The sequence below is a fragment of the Oncorhynchus mykiss genome, chromosome 20, assembly GCF_013265735.2.
Source record: "Oncorhynchus mykiss isolate Arlee chromosome 20, USDA_OmykA_1.1, whole genome shotgun sequence".
Lineage (NCBI taxonomy): Eukaryota > Metazoa > Chordata > Actinopteri > Salmoniformes > Salmonidae > Oncorhynchus > Oncorhynchus mykiss.
This window is the reverse complement of record NC_048584.1, coordinates 43,691,533-43,708,766: the sequence shown is the minus strand read 5'-3', so window position 1 is coordinate 43,708,766 and position 17,234 is coordinate 43,691,533. Positions and strand designations below refer to the sequence as shown.

The window sequence follows — 17,234 nt, the reverse complement described above, 5'->3', positions numbered from 1 at the left end:
TCTGTGTGTGGAGGGGGAGGGTCTGTGTGTGGGGGGTGGGGAAATCTGTATGTGGGGGGGGTCTGTGTGTGTGGGGGGAGGGTCTGTGTGTGGGGGGTGGGGGAATCTGCATGTGGGGGGGGTCTGTGGGGGGGGGGGGAATCTGCATGTGGGGGGTGTCTGTGGGGGGGGGGGGGGTCTGTGTGTGAAATTATGTTTTCTAGAGTTTATAGCCACGTCCCATTATGTTTTATTCCACCCACCATGCTTCAATCCCATTTGAGATGTAGTAGATGTATGGGTAGTGGTGAACGAGTAGACATTTTAGTAGAAAGGACATATTTTTGGGACACGACCTTCTATCCTCGTGAGGACTACAATTGATTTCCATTAAAATACCTATTTTCTCTATCCTTAACCCTAAACCTATCCACTAACCCCAAACCTAACCACTAACCCCTTACCCTAATTCCAACCCTAATTGTAACCCCCCCCCCTCCCCCCACACACACACACACACACAGACACACATGTTTATCCCATGTGTATCTCTGTGTTGTTGTTTGTGTCACACCGCTGTGCTTAATCTTGTCCAGGTCGCAGTTGTAAATAAGAACTTGTTCTCAACTGGCCTACCTGGTTAAAGAAAGGAGAAATATAAATTACTAAATAATACAAAACTCTCTGTCGCCCCCTGTCTGCAGACCTGCGTAAGGCCTTTGAGCAGGAGCCTCTGGGTCGAGAGGTGAGATTGGAGCAGGAGGTGTTGCTGCAGTGTCGACCCCCTGAGGGCATTCCCCCTGCTGAGGTATGTGTGTCCTCATCACATCCTCTTCATCGATCGCCATCTTCATCACTCATTCTCTTCATTCACTCCTCATCACTCCTCTTCATCGATCGCCATCTTCATGACTCCTTATCTTCATCACGCCTCCTCTTCATCATCACTTCTTCATCACTCCTCATCACTCTTCCTCCTCTTCATCACTTCTCCTCATCACTCCTCATCACTCCGCATCACTTCTCCTCCTCTTCATCACTTATCTTCATCACTCCTCATCACTTCTTCTCCTCTTCATCACTCATCACTTCTCTTCATCACTCCTCATCACTCCTCATCACTCTTCCTCCTCTTCATCACTCCTCATCACTTCTCGTCATCACTCCTCATCACTCCCCATCACTCTTCCTCATCTTTATCACTCCTCATCACTCCTCCTCTTCATCACTTCTCCTCCCCTTCATCACTCCTCATCACTCCTCCTCTTCATCACTCCTCATCATTCCTCCTCCTCTTCATCCCTCCTCAACACTCCTCCTCCTCTTCATCCCTCCTCTTCACCACTCCTCTTCATCCCTCCTCTTCACTCCTCCTCCTCTTCATCCCTCCTGAGGAGTGACAGGGAAATATTCATATTTATATCAGCAAACATATTTATTTGTTTGGCAAATGTCATCCAGTGTTAGCATTGGGACATTGGATTGGCTCAGTCCTGGGTGACTTGTGTGTTTGCGCTCCTTTGTTGGTGTGTGTGTGTGTGTGTGTGTGTGTGTGTGTGTGTCTGTGTCTTTGTCTGTGTGGTGTTCTCTCGATCTTCTCTAACTGACCCAGCTTAGGACTCTAACTGGTCTCCCCCCCCCCCCCCCCCCCCCCCCCCCCCCCTCCTCCCCTCTCCCCCAGGTTGACTGGTTAAAGAATGAGGAAACCATAGACCCATCTCAGGACTCTAACTTCCTGATGACCATTGATCATGACCTCATTATTAAACAGGCCCGTCTCTCTGACACGGCCAACTACACCTGTGTGGCACGTAACCATGTAGCCAGGAGACGCAGTAGTACCGCCGCGCTTATCGTCTATGGTAAGTAGCACACACACACACACACACACACACACACACACACACACACACACACAGGAGATGTTTTTCTGTCTCTCTCTCGATCTCTACTCTCTCTTTCAATTCAGTAGACTTTATTTACATAGAAAGTTAAATCACTTACATTGTCAAAGTAAACTTAAACAGCAATATTGGGACCAACAGTGATAAAGTAATCATAACAGTGGTAGTAGTAGTGGATATGGTATTACCATTAACAGCAACTACAACAACAATATCATTGAGAACAACAGTGTTACATTACAGCAATAGACTCAACCTGACTGAGAAGACACATGACCTGGTAGTAGACCACGCTCAACCTGACTGAGAAGACACATGACCTGGTAGTAGACCACGCTCAACCTGACTGAGAAGACACATGACCTGGTAGTAGAGCAGTCTCAACCTGACTGAGAAGACACATGACCTGGTAGTAGACCAGTCTCAACCTGACTGAGAAGACACATGACCTGGTAGTAGAGCAGTCTCAACCTGACTGAGAAGACACATGACCTGGTAGTAGAGCAGTCTCAACCTGACTGAGAAGACACATGACCTGGTAGTAGACCAGTCTCAACCTGACTGAGAAGACACTTGACCTGGTAGTAGACCAGTGTCAACATGACTGAGAAGACACATGACATGGTAGTAGACCAGTGTCAACATGACTGAGAAGACACATAACCTGGTAGTAGACCAGTCTCAACCTCACTGAGAAGACACATGACCTGACTGAGAAGTCACATGACCTGGTAGTAGAGCAGTCTCAACCTGACTGAGAAGACACATGACCTGGTAGTAGAGCAGTCTCAACCTGACTGAGAAGTCACATGACCTGGTAGTAGAGCAGTCTCAACCTGACTGAGAAGACACATGACCTGGTAGCAGAGCAGTCTCAACCTGACTGAGAAGACACATGACCTGGTAGTAGATCAGTGTACCAGTGTCAACATGACTGAGAAGACACATGACCTGGTAGTAGAGCAGTCTCAACCTGACTGAGAAGTCACATGACCTGGTAGTAGAGCAGTCTCAACCTGACTGAGGAGACACATGACCTGGTAGTAGACCAGTCTCAACATGACTGAGAAGACACATGACCTGGTAGTAGACTAGTCTCAACCTGACTGAGGAGACACATGACATGGTATGAAAGACAAAACAAAACTACATGGGAAATATTATCGACATGGCATTGTACTTTGTTGTAGCAGGAGGACACATATTTGGCTGCCAAAACTGCACATTTAGTATTTTCACCTAATAAATATTAGATATTAGAAATAAAGATTCTCTTAGGTCTGAGTATTTGTCACAGTGTAAAGGAAATGCAGCTCTGTCTCTACCTCTCCCCTGGAGCAGAGTGAGCACAGCCTGTCCTCTCTGGGCAGCCAGGTTTGTCTGTTACGACCGGTCTCCATAGCCAGACTGTCCTCTCTGGGCAGCCAGGTTTGTCTGTTACGACAGGTCTCCATAGCCAGACTGTCCTCTCTGGGCAGCCAGGTTTGTCTGTGACGACCGGTCTCTATAGCCAGACTGTCCTCTCTGGGCAGCCAGGTTTGTCTGTGACGACCGGTCTCCATAGCCAGACTGTCCTCTCTGGGTAGCCAGGTTTGTCTGTGATGACCGGTCTCTATAGCCAGACTGTTCTCTCTGGGCAGCCAGGTTTGTCTGTGATGACCGGTCTCTATAGCCAGACTGTTCTCTCTGGGTAGCCAGGTTTGTCTGTGATGACCGGTCTCTATAGCCAGACTGTTCTCTCTGGGCAGCCAGGTTTGTCTGTGACGACCGGTCTCTATAGCCAGACTGTCCTCTCTGGGCAGCCAGGTTGGTCTGTGACGACCGGTCTCCATAGCCAGACTGTCCTCTCTGGGTAGCCAGGTTTGTCTGTGACGACCGGTCTCTATAGCCAGACTGTCCTCTCTGGGCAGCCAGGTTGGTCTGTGACGACCGGTCTCTATAGCCAGACTGTCCTCTCTGGGTTTGTCTGTGACGACCGGTCTCCATAGCCAGACTGTCCTCTCTGGGTAGCCAGGTTTGTCTGTGACGACCGGTCTCTATAGCCAGACTGTCCTCTCTGGACAGCCAGGTTTGTCTGTGACGACCGGTCTCTATAGCCAGACTGTCCTCTCTGGACAGCCAGGTTTGTCTGTGACGACCGGTCTCTATAGCCAGACTGTCCTCTCTGTGCAGCCAGGTTTGTCTGTGACGACCGGTCTCTATAGCCAGACTGTGCTCACTGAGTCTGTACCTAGTCAATGTTTTCCTCAGTTTTCTATCAGTCACAGTGGTCAGATAGTCTGCCACCATGTACTGTCTGTTTAGAGACAAATAGCAGTGAAGTTTACTTTTATTTTTTGTGGTGTCTTTCCAATATGTGATATATTTTTCTTTTTGTTTTGTGATGATTTGGTTGGGCCAGATTTTCTGAGTGCGGTCCTGAGGCTCTATGGGGTTGGTTTGGGTTGGTGAACTGAGCCTCAGAACCAGCTGGCTGAGTGCTGTCCTGAGGCTCTATGGGGTTGGTTTGGGTTGGTGAACTGAGCCTCAGAACCAGCTGGCTGACTGCTGTCCTGAGGCTCTATGAGGTTGGTTTGGGTTGGTGAACTGAGCCTCAGAACCATCTGGCTGACTGCTGTCCTGAGGCTCTATGGGGTTGGTTTGGGTTGGTGAACTGAGTCTCAGAACCAGGTGGCTGAGTGCTGCCCTGAGGCTCTATGGGGTTGGTTTGAGTTGGTGAACTGAGCCTCAGAACCAGCTGGCTGACTGCTGTCCTGAGGCTCTATGGGGTTGGTTTGGGTTGGTGAACTGAGCCTCAGAACCAGCTGGCTGACTGCTGTCCTGAGGCTCTATGGGGTTGGTTTGGGTTGGTGAACTGAGCCTCAGAACCAGGTGGCTGAGTGTTGTCCTGAGGCTCTATGGGGTTGGTTTGGGTTGGTGAACTGAGCCTCAGAACCAGCTGGCTAAGGGGACTCTTCTCTTGTTTCATCTCATGACATTGTAGAGCTGTGTGATGGAATGTTTTGGGGTCACTTGTTTTTAGATGGTTGTAAAATTTGATGGCTAATTTTTTCTATTCTAATAAAGGAGAGGGGTATTGGCCCAATTCTGCTCTATACGCGTTAATAGGAGTTTCTAATTGGAATTTTGATTTTAATTATCCTTTTAATGGCATAGATTGCTTTGTCGCTCAGCTCATTCTGTAACGGTTTTCTGTATGAGAAGGAGAGTCGGACCAAAATGCGGCGTGTAGATTACGATCCATGTTTATTGACTATAGCAACACGAATCTAAATACAAACAGTGCAAAATAATAAACGTAATGAAAACCGAAACAGCCTAAACTGGTGCAAACTAACACTAAGGACACAAAGGACAATCACCCACGACAAACTCAAAGAATATGGCTGCCTAAATATGGTTCCCAATCAGAGACAACGATAAACACCTGCCTCTGATTGAGAACCACTTCAGACAGCCATAGACTTAGCTAGAACACCCCACTAGCTACAATCCCCATAAATACACACCACATACAAAAACCCATGCCACACCCTGGCCTGACCAAATAAATAAAGATAAACACAAAATACTTTGACCAGGGTGTGACAGAACCCCCCCCCTAAGGTGCGGACTCCCGAACGCACCTCAAAACAATAGGGAGGGTCCGGGTGGGCGTCTGTCCATGGTGGCGGCTCCGGCGCGGGACGTGGACCCCACTCAATCAATGTCTTAGTCCCTTCTCCTCGCGTCCCTGGATAGTCCACCCTCGCCGCCGACCATGGCCTAGTAGTCCTCACCCAGAACCCCACTGGACTGAGGAGCAGATCGGGACTGAGGGGCAGCTCGGGACTGAGGCAGCTCGGGACTGAGGGGAAACTCAGGAGTGAGAGGAAGCTCAGGAGTGAGAGGAAGCTCAGGAGTGAGAGGAAGCTCAGGCAGGTTGATGAATCTACCTGGCTGGCTGGTGGTTTCGGCAGATCCTGGCTGACTGGCAGATCTGGAAGAGTCTGGTCGACTGGCAGATCTGGAAGAGTCTGGTCGACTGGCAGATCTGGAAGAGTCTGGTCGACTGGCAGATCTGGAAGAGTCTGGTCGACTGGCAGATCTGGAAGAGTCTGGTCGACTGGCAGATCTGGAAGAGTCTGGTCGACTGGCAGATCTGGAAGAGTCTGGTCGACTGGCAGATCTGGAAGAGTCTGGTCGACTGGCAGATCTGGAAGAGTCTGGTCGACTGGCAGATCTGGAAGAGTCTGGTCGACTGGCAGATCTGGAAGAGTCTGGTCGACTGGCAGATCTGGGAGAGTCTGGTCGACTGGCAGATCTGGGAGAGTCTGGTCGACTGGCAGATCTGGGAGAGTCTGGTCGACTGGCAGATCTGGGAGAGTCTGGTCGACTGGCAGATCTGGGAGAGTCTGGTCGACTGGCAGCTCTGGCTGCTCCATGCTGACTGGCTGCTCCATGCTGACTGGCAGCTCTGGCTGCTCCATGCTGACTGACAGCTCTGGCTGCTCCATGCTGACTGGCTGCTCCATGCTGACTGGCGGCCCTGGCTGCTCCATGCTGACTGGCGGCCCTGGCTGCTCCATGCTGACTGGCGGCCCTGGCTGCTCCATGCTGACTGGCGGCCCTGGCTGCTCCATGCTGACTGGCGGCCCTGGCTGCTCCATGCTAACTGGCAGCTCTGGCGGCTCCTTGCAGACTGGCAGCTCTGGCGGCTCCTTGCAGACTGGCAGCTTTGGCGGCATCCTGCAGACAGGCAGCTCTGGCGGCTCCTTGCAGACTGGCAGCTCTATGCAGACTGGCAGCTCCATGCAGACTGGCAGCTCCTTGCAGACTGGCAGCTCCTTGCAGACTGGCAGCTCCTTGCAGACTGGCAGCTCCATGCAGACTGGCAGCTCCATGCAGACTGGCAGCTCCATGCAGACTGGCAGCTCCTTGCAGACTGGCAGCTCCATGCTAACTGGCAGCTCTATGCTAACTGGCAGCTCTATGCTAACTGGCAGCTCTATGCTAACTGGCAGCTCTTTGCTAACTGGCAGTTCTGAACAGGCGGGAGACTCCGGCAGCGCTGTAGAGAAGGAAGGCTCTAACAGCGCTAAACAGGCGGGAGACTCCGACAGCGCTGGAGAGGAGGAGGGCTCCGACAGCGCTGGACAGGCGAGGCGCACTGTAGGCCTGATGCGTGGTGCTGGCACTGGTGGTACTGGGCCGAGGACACGCACAGGAAGCCTTGTGCGGGGAGCTGCTACCGGAGGGCTGGGGTGTGGAGGTGGTACTGGAAAAACCGGACCGTGCAGGCGCACTGGAGCTCTTGAGCACCGAGCCTGCCCAACCTTACCTGGTTGAATGCTCACGGTCGCCCTGCCAGTGCGGCGAGGTGGAATAGCCCGCACTGGGCTATACAGGCGAACCGGAGACACCGAGCGCAAGGCTGGTGCCATGTAAGCCGGCCCAAGGAGACGCACTGGGGACCAGCTGCGTAGAGCCGGCTTCATGGCATTAGGCTCGACGCTCAATCTAGCCCGGCCGACACGCGGAGCTGGAATATACCGCACCGGGCTATGCACCCGCACTGGAGACACCGTGCGCACCACTGCATAACACGGTGCCTGTCCGGTCTCTCTAGCCCCCCGGTAAGCACAGGGAGTCTGCCCAGGTCTCCTACCTGGCGTAGCCATACTCCCTGTTAGCCCCCCCCCAATAAATTTTTGGGGCTGCCTCTCGGGCTTCCTTGCCAGCCGTGTTCCCTCATATCGCCGGCTCCTCTCTCCGGCTGCCTCTGCTCTCCTAAGTGCCTCCACCTGTTTCCATGGGAGGCGATCTCTTCCAGCCAGTATCTCCTCCCAAGTGTAACAGCCCTTGCCATCTAAAACGTCCTCCCATGTCCATTCCTCTTTACGCTGCTGTTGCTGCCTGTTGACACGCTGCTTGGTCCGTTGGTGGTGGGTGATTCTGTAACGGTTTTCTGTATGAGAAGGAGAGTCGGACCAAAATGCGGCGTGTAGATTACGATCCATGTTTATTGACTATAGCAACACGAATCTAAATACAAACAGTGCAAAATAATAAACGTAATGAAAACCGAAACAGCCTAAACTGGTGCAAACTAACACTAAGGACACAAAGGACAATCACCCACGACAAACTCAAAGAATATGGCTGCCTAAATATGGTTCCCAATCAGAGACAACGATAAACACCTGCCTCTGATTGAGAACCACTTCAGACAGCCATAGACTTAGCTAGAACACCCCACTAGCTACAATCCCCATAAATACACACCACATACAAAAACCCATGCCACACCCTGGCCTGACCAAATAAATAAAGATAAACACAAAATACTTTGACCAGGGTGTGACACATTCACAGCCATGTGAAAGCTACCTGTGTTGCTGATATTTAGTCCTAGATACGTGTCATTTTTGGTGTGTTCTAATAGGTCCAAATATAATTTATATTAGTCATCCTGAGTTCTGCAAGTATTTTGGAATATCATTATATTCAGTCTGACAAAATCTGTGATTAACGGTCAGAGCCCAGGTCCAACAGAATCTATGATTAACGGTCAGAGCCCTGGTCTGACAGAACCTGTGGTTAACGGTCAGAGCCCTCGTCTGACAGAACCTGTGGTTAACGGTCATAGCCCTGGTCTGACAGAACCTGTGGTTAACGGTCAGAGCCCTGGTCTGACAGAACCTGTGATTAACGGTCAGAGCCCTGGTCTGACAGAGCCTGTGATTAACGGTCAGAGCCCTGGTCTGACAGAAGCTGTGGTTAACGGTCAGACCAGGTCATCTGTGTACAGCCGACCCTCCTCAGTGGGAGACAGCATCACCAGGTCGTCTCTGTACAGCATACCCTTGATTTCAGTGTTGTGTAGCGTGAGACCAGGTGCTGCAGATTTCAGTGTTGTGTAGTGTGATACCAGGTGCTGGCGATTCTTCTAATGTTTTTGCCAATTCATTAATGTAGATGTTAAATAGTGTTGGACTTTTTGGGCAGCCCTGTTTCACTCCCCGTCCCTGAGAGAAGAAGTCTGTTTGCTTGTTGCCGATTTTCACCGCACATATGTTTTTAGTATACATTGATTCAATGACATCATATGTTGTCCTCCAATACCATTGGACAGCTGTTTCTGACTGTGGTAATCCCATTGGCTTGGAACCTTATTGTTGTGGTTATTTAGACGGAAAACATTCAGACATTGTAAGGGATTTCCTCCTCTTCGTCTGAAGAGGAGAGGTGAGAAGGATCGGAGGACCAATATGCGGCGTGGTAAGTGTCCATGGTTCTTTTAATAAGAAATACTCAACATGAACACAACTGAATACAAAAACAATAAACGTGGAACGAACGAAACCCAAAACGGTACCGTGTGGTGAAAAACACAGACACGGAAACAATCACCCACAAACACACAGAGAAACCCAGGCTACCTAAGTATGATTCTCAATCAGAGACAACTAATAACACTTGCCTCTGATTGAGAACCACACTAGGCCGAAACATAGAAATCCCAAAATCATAGAAAAACAAACATAGACTGCCCACCCCAACTCACGCCCTGACCATACAAACTACATACAAAACAAAGGAAATAAAGGTCAGAACGTGACAGATATATACTCCTCCTAATACTGTGTGTGGCTTCATTGCTTCAACTTGTTCAGTTTATGTCTCAGTTGTTGAATCTTGTTATGTTCATACAAATATTTACACGTTACGTTTTCTGAAAATAAACGCAGTTGACAGTGAGAGGACGTTTCTTTTTTTGCTGAGTTTATTATGAACATGAGCTTTTAACCCCACCCCTCAGCTAGTCTCAGTCCATCCCACCTATATCCTTAACCCCACCCCTCAGCTAGTCTCAGTCCATCCCACCTATCTCCTTAACCCCACCCCTCAGCTAGTCTCAGTCCATCCCACCTATCTCCTTAACCCCACCCCTCAGCTACTCTCAGTCCATCCCACCTGTCTCCTTAACCCCACCCCTCAGCTACTCTCAGTCCATCCCACCTATCTCCTTAACCCCACCCCTCAGCTACTCTCAGTCCATCCCACCTATCTCCTTAACCCCACCCCTCAGCTACTCTCAGTCCATCCCACCTATCTCCTTAACCCCACCCCTCAGCTACTCTCAGTCCATCCCACCTATCTCCTTAACCCCACCCCTCAGCTACTCTCAGTCCATCCCACCTATCTCCTTAACCCCACCCCTCAGCTACTCTCAGTCCATCCCACCTATCTCCTTAACCCCACCCCTCAGCTACTCTCAGTCCATCCCACATATCTCCTTAACCCCACCCCTCAGCTACTCTCAGTCCATCCCACATATCTCCTTAACCCCACCCCTCAGCTACTCTCAGTCCATCCCACCTATCTCCTTAACCCCACCCCTCAGCTACTCTCAGTCCATCCCACCTATCTCCTTAACCCCACCCCTCAGCTACTCTCAGTCCATCCCACCTATCTCCTTAACCCCACCCCTCAGCTACTCTCAGTCCATCCCACATATCTCCTTAACCCCACCCCTCAGCTACTCTCAGTCCATCCCACATATCTCCTTAACCCCACCCCTCAGCTACTCTCAGTCCATCCCACCTATCTCCTTAACCCCACCCCTCAGCTACTCTCAGTCCATCCCACATATCTCCTTAACCCCACCCCTCAGCTACTCTCAGTCCATCCCACCTATCTCCTTAACCCCACCCCTCAGAGGCCGTTGCCAGAATATCCCATCAAACCAGGACCAAGCAGCGTGTTGATCAGGTGAAGGATTTCTGGACATGGGAAGAAGTGATGGGGAGATGCAAAACCCTTCCTTGGCGGCAGACGGAAGGAGGTAATGGAGGACAGCGATGACGACAGGGTTCACGGCCACGACGCATGCCCAAGAAGCAGCCTCAAAAAAAATTGGGGGGGGGCACACGGGGTGGTCGGCGAAGTTGAGGGGTGAGTCAGAGACCGTTGAGGAGTTGTTGGATAAATTGGAGGAGAGTGAAGCGAGAGAGCTGTTGGTTTGGCGTAGTATGCACGGCATTCGCCCTAAGGAGCCACCTTAGTCAGCTCCCCGTACTCGTCCTGCGAAGTGTGTTAAAGTTCTGGTACAATTGATGCCGGCTATACGCACCAGGTCTCCAGTACGTCTCCACAGCCCGGAACGTCCTGTGCCTGCTCCTCGCACTCTCCCTGAAGTGTGTGTCCCCAGCCCGGTACGTCCAGGCTTCCTGCGACAGTTCCCAGTCCAGAGCTTCCGGCGACAGTTCCCAGTCCAGAGCTTCTGGCGACAGTTCCCAGTCCAGAGCTTCTGGCGACGGTTCCCAGTCCAGAGCTTCTGGCGACGGTTCCCGGTCCGGAACCTCCTGAGACGGTCCACGGTCCAGAATCTCCAGCTCCATGGCCGGAGCCTTCCCCAGTTCAACTCCAAGGCCAGAGTCTTCTTTTGCGTTGGTGCCCAGTCCAGGCACAGCGTCCAGTCCCGCTCCATGGCATGGGTCTTCCTCTGCGCCGATGTCCAATCCGAACACGTCGTCCAGTCCAGCTCCATGGCAGGAGCCCTTCTCTGCCCCGATGCCCAGTCCAGACACAGCGTACTGTCAAGTTCTGACCATAGAAAGTCTTTATTTTCTATGGTAGAGTAGATCAGGGGTAATCGTTGGGGATCATATTTAAGTAGCATTTTTCCACCTGTGGTTTATGGGATATTGTTTTGAGTAAGTGCACGTAGCACCTCTGTTGTCACGGTTTCGTTTATTGTTTATTGTTTTTGTTCTGCTAAGTTCCACTATTAATAAATGATGTGGAACTCAACATCCGCTGCGCCTTGGTCCGACCATTATTCCAGCGAACAAACTTAATCTTTTCCTCTTCCATTTCACCACAATTACCGACCTGTTTCAATATCCCGGATCTTACTCGTGCACATAGCGATCTCTTGCTTTTAGGGGCGGCAGGGGCGGCAGGCTAACCTAGTGGTTAGAGCGTTGGACTAGTAACCGGAAGGTTGCAAGTTCAAACCCCCGAGCTGACAAGGTACAACTGTCGTTCTGCCCCTGAACAGGCAGTTAACCCACTGTTCCCAGGCCGTCATTGAAAATAAGAATTTGTTCTTAACTGACTTGCCAAGTTAAATAAAGGTAAAATAAAAATAGCTAGGGAGGAGGTTATAGACCCGGGTAATGTGGTGCCAGGACAACAACCAGGTCAACAACCTCTCTCTCAATGTGACAATGGAGCTGATCGTGAACTACAGCAAAAGGAGGGTTGAACAGGCCCCCATTAACATCGAGGGGACTGAAGTGGAGCAGGTCGAGAGTTTCAAGTTCCTTGGTGTCCACATCACCAACAAATTATCATGGTCCAAACACACCAAGACAGTCGTTAAGAGTGCACAACAACACCTTTTCCCCCTCAGGAGACTGAAAAGATTTGGCATGGGTCCCCAGATCCTCAAAACGTTCTACAGCTGCACCATCGAGAGCATCCAGACCGGTTGCATCACCACATTGTGTGGCAACTGCTCAGCATCTGACCATAATGAGCTACAGAGGGTAGTGCGTACGACCCAGTACATCACTGGGGCCAAGCTTCCTGATAATAATATCTATGTCTCCCTTAATTTGGTTTTCGTACAGATGTTCACAGAGAGACTGTTGAAAAAGTTCAGACATTTCATTGGCCAAGACTCCTCCCCCCTATGGATAGATCCCATTGAAAAAGTTGCTATTCTGGCAGTCAACAGTCTATTCCGAAGTCTCTCCATACACGCCTTCCATCTCACCTCACAGGGTTCCCAGCCCGTGTCCCCTGTTGTCATACACGCCTTCCATCTCACCTCACAGGGTTCCCAGCCCGTGTCCCCTGTTATTCACGCCTTCCATCTCCCCTCACAGGGTTCCCAGCCCGTGTCCCCTGTTATTCACGCCTTCCATCTCCCCTCACAGGGTTCCCAGCCCGTGTCCCCTGTTATTCACGCCTTCCATCTCACCTCACAGGGTTCCCAGCCCGTGTCCCCTGTTGTCATACACGCCTTCCATCTCACCTCACAGGGTTCCCAGCCCGTGTCCCCTGTTATTCACGCCTTCCATCTCCCCTCACAGGGTTCCCAGCCCGTGTCCCCTGTTATTCACGCCTTCCATCTCACCTCACAGGGTTCCCAGCCCGTGTCCCCTGTTATTCACGCCTTCCATCTCCCCTCACAGGGTTCCCAGCCCGTGTCCCCTGTCATACACGCCTTCCATCTCCCCTCACAGGGTTCCCAGCCCGTGTCCCCTGTTATTCACGCCTTCCATCTCCCCTCACAGGGTTCCCAGCCCGTGTCCCCTGTTATTCACGCCTTCCATCTCCCCTCACAGGGTTCCCAGCCCGTGTCCCCTGTTATTCACGCCTTCCATCTCCCCTCACAGGGTTCCCAGCCCGTGTCCCCTGTTAGTGCAAGTAAAGGTGCAAACTGGTGGACACCTACAAAGTAAAGCTCTGTTATGGACATGTTAGTTTTCGAGTGCACCCTGTGCACCCTGTGCACCCTGTGCAGCACCCTGTGCACCCTGTGCACCCTGTGCACCCTACAGGACACACGTCTGATACAGTGTGCAATACGTAGCATAACCAATATCTTCACATGTTTTTGTTTTTCCCTATAACTCCCCCAAGAGCTCTACATGCTGAGTCGGCCAGGGCAGATGTTCCATTATAGAGAGGTAATATGTTCATCAATAAACATATCCAAATATTTATAAATGCTAGTAAACTCAAATTATTGAGGGTACTGGGTGGAGGACAGGGTGGTAGCCGTCCTCTCTAAAACAAAACTGAAACACACTTCTCTTAGTACCTGCTTTTTTTGTGTGTTTTTTGTCTGGTTAATGATCTCCGTCTTTTACAACCGACTGACTGCACATAATAACATGTTCTGCAGGTCTTGTTTCAGTTACTGACATCATCGGCATATAAAAGGATGCATTTCATCATCATATTTTACTATTTATTATATTAACGGATATTTAACGGTTTCATTTCTTTTGCCAAATCGTTTTATTTTATTTTAAACAAAGCAAACCAAGTCGGTGATAAGGAATCTCCTTGTTTGGGGAAACGAATCTGTACCATATTAATTTGGTACTTTGTAAAGAGACTGGATTGCGTGATAACATTTCCCATCAACCCCTGTCTTTAACAAACTGCTGTCTCCATATATATATATATATATATATATATATATATATATGATGGGATGTATAGAGATGATGGGCATTATGGACAGCATATGGATAGAATATATAGTATATCTGTAGAATAAATGGATACGACAACGATCAACGTTGTTGATTCTTCACAAAAAAATACAGTTTTATATCTTTATGTTTGAAGCCAGAAATGTGGAAAAAGGTTGCAAAGTTCAAGGGGGCCGAATACTTTCGCAAGGCACTGTATACAGCAATAGTTGAATAGGATGGACTTGACTAGAATACAGTAAATCAGTATGTAAACATTATTAAAGTAACAGTAAATCCATTTGATTCCATGTCTCTGTACTTAAGGCAGCAGCCTATAAGGTGCAGGGTTGAGTAACCGGGTGGAGGCCGGCTAGTGACAGTGACTAAGTTCAGAGCAGGGTACTGGGTGAAGGACGGATAGTGACAGCGACTAAGTTCAGGGTATGGTACTGGGTGAAGGACAGATAGTGGTGGATATTTAACAGTCCGATAGCCTTGAGATAGAAGCTGTTTTTCAGTCTCTCGGCCCCATCTTTGATGCACCTGTACTGACCTCACCTTCTGGAGGATAGCAGGGTGAACAGGCAGTGCTGTAGGTGTCCTGAAGGGTAGGTATTTTGCCCCCGGTGATGCGTTCAGCAGACCACACCACTCTCTGGAGAGCCTTACGGTTGCGGACGGTGCAGTTGCCGTACCAGGCGGTGATACAGCCCGACAGGAGGCTCTCAATGGTGCATCTATACAAGTTAGTGAGGGTCTTAGGGGCCAAGCCACATTTCTTCATTCTCTTGAGTTTAAAGAGGCGCTGTTGCGCCTTCTTCACCACAATGTCTGCGTGGGTGGACCATTTCAGATTGTCAGTGATGTGTACGCCGAGGAACTTGAAGCTTTTCACCTTCTCAGCTGCAGCCGCGTGCTCCCTCTGCTGTTTCCTGAAGTCCACAGTCAGCTCCTTTGTTTTGTTGACGTTGAGGGAGAGGTTATTTTCCTGGCACCAGTCCACCAGGACCCTCACCTCCTCCCTGTAGACTGTCTCATCGTTAATATCTACAGATTTTAAATAAAATATCAATATTTTTACCAAAAGTATTGTTATATTGTTGATTGATTGTCTCTGGTTTTTCCAAACCCAACAGTGCTATTTGTAGGGTTCATTTCAGATAAATGTTTTTCTGACATTCCTGAACAAGCTACATAGATGCGATACCAAAATAAGTGATCTAATGATTCTGTCTCTTCGCAGTGAAATCTGAAGAACTGAGATGGTTGTACCACCCCCCACGCCCCCCCCATCCATATACATAACATTATGTTAGTGTCAAGAATTTTGTATAATAATTTAAAATAAAAAAACTCTTTAAGTTTTCTAATCAAGTGTTGCTTTGTGTATCAGTTCATAAATGATGGCTTTGAGTTGTTTGTCAGTGAGGAGGGTGTGGTCTATTTGTCAGTGAGGAGGGTGTGGTCTGTTTGTCAGTGAGGAGGGTGTGGTCTGTTTGTCAGTGAGGAGGGTGTGGTCTGTTTGTCAGTGAGGAGGGTGTGGTCTGTTTGTCAGTGAGGAGGGTGTGGTCTGTTTGTCAGTGAGGAGGGTGTGGTCTGTTTGTCAGTGAGGAGGGTGTGGTCTGTTTGTCAGTGAGGAGGGTGTGGTCTGTTTGTCAGTGAGGAGGGTGTGGTCTGTTTGTCAGTGAGGAGGGTGTGGTCTGTTTATCAGTGAGGAGGGTGTGGTCTGTTTGTCAGTGAGGAGGGTGTGGTCTGTTTATCAGTGAGGAGGGTGTGGTCTGTTTGTCAGTGAGGAGGGTGTGGTCTGTTTATCAGTGTGGAGGGTGTGGTCTGTTTATCAGTGTGGAGGGTGTGGTCTTTGTCAGAGAGGAGGGTGTGGTCTGTTTGTCAGTGAGGAGGGTGTGGTCTGTTTGTCAGTGAGGAGGGTGTGGTCTGTTTGTCAGTGAGGAGGGTGTGGTCTGTTTGTCAGTGAGGAGGGTGTGGTCTGTTTGTCAGTGAGGAGGGTGTGGTCTGTTTGTCAGTGAGGAGGGTGTGGTCTGTTTGTCAGTGAGGAGGGTGTGGTCTGTTTGTCAGTGAGGAGGGTGTGGTCTGTTTATCAGTGAGGAGGGTGTGGTCTGTTTGTCAGTGAGGAGGGTGTGGTATGTTTATCAGTGTGGAGGGTGTGGTCTGTTTGTCAGTGAGGAGGGTGTGGTCTGTTTGTCAGTGAGGAGGGTGTGGTCTGTTTGTCAGTGAGGAGGGTGTGGTCTGTTTGTCATTGAGGAGGGTGTGGTCTGTTTATCAGTGAGGAGGGTGTGGTCTGTTTGTCAGTGAGGAGGGTGTGGTTTGTTTGTCAGTGAGGAGGGTGTGGTTTGTTTGTCAGTGAGGAGGGTGTGGTCTGTTTGTCAGTGAGGAGGGTGTGGTCTGTTTGTCTGTGAGGAGGGTGTGGTCTGTTTATCAGTGAGGAGGGTGTGGTCTGTTTGTCAGTGAGGAGGGTGTGGTCTGTTTGTCAGTGAGGAGGGTGTGGTCTGTTTATCAGTGAGGAGGGTGTGGTCTGTTTATCAGTGAGGAGGGTGTGGTCTGTTTGTCAGTGTGGAGGGTGTGGTCTGTTTGTCAGTGAGGAGGGTGTGGTCTGTTTATCAGTGAGGAGGGTGTGGTCTGTTTATCAGTGAGGAGGGTGTGGTCTGTTTGTCAGTGAGGAGGGTGTGGTCTGTTTGTCAGTGAGGAGGGTGTGGTCTGTTTGTCAGTGAGGAGGGTGTGGTATGTTTATCAGTGTGGAGGGTGTGGTCTGTTTGTCAGTGAGGAGGGTGTGGTCTGTTTGTCAGTGAGGAGGGTGTGGTCTGTTTGTCAGTGAGGAGGGTGTGGTCTGTTTGTCATTGAGGAGGGTGTGGTCTGTTTATCAGTGAGGAGGGTGTGGTCTGTTTGTCAGTGAGGAGGGTGTGGTTTGTTTGTCAGTGAGGAGGGTGTGGTTTGTTTGTCAGTGAGGAGGGTGTGGTCTGTTTGTCAGTGAGGAGGGTGTGGTCTGTTTGTCTGTGAGGAGGTTGTGGTCTGTTTATCAGTGAGGAGGGTGTGGTCTGTTTGTCAGTGAGGAGGGTGTGGTCTGTTTGTCAGTGAGGAGGGTGTGGTCTGTTTATCAGTGAGAAGGGTGTGGTCTGTTTATCAGTGAGGAGGGTGT

General features: G+C 50.0%; 1 protein-coding gene across 1 annotated transcript in view; it reads left to right on the top strand.

The window, feature by feature from the left end:
• The window catches only part of LOC110492809 (netrin receptor UNC5B-b-like), a 173,224-nt gene that overhangs the window by 94,458 nt on the left and 61,532 nt on the right, over positions 1 to 17,234 (top strand). The window contains exons 4-5 of the mRNA XM_036955571.1: positions 684 to 787; positions 1,661 to 1,841. Of these exons, the coding sequence (XP_036811466.1) occupies positions 684 to 787; positions 1,661 to 1,841 (285 nt within the window). The remainder of the gene's footprint in view (positions 1 to 683; positions 788 to 1,660; positions 1,842 to 17,234) is intronic.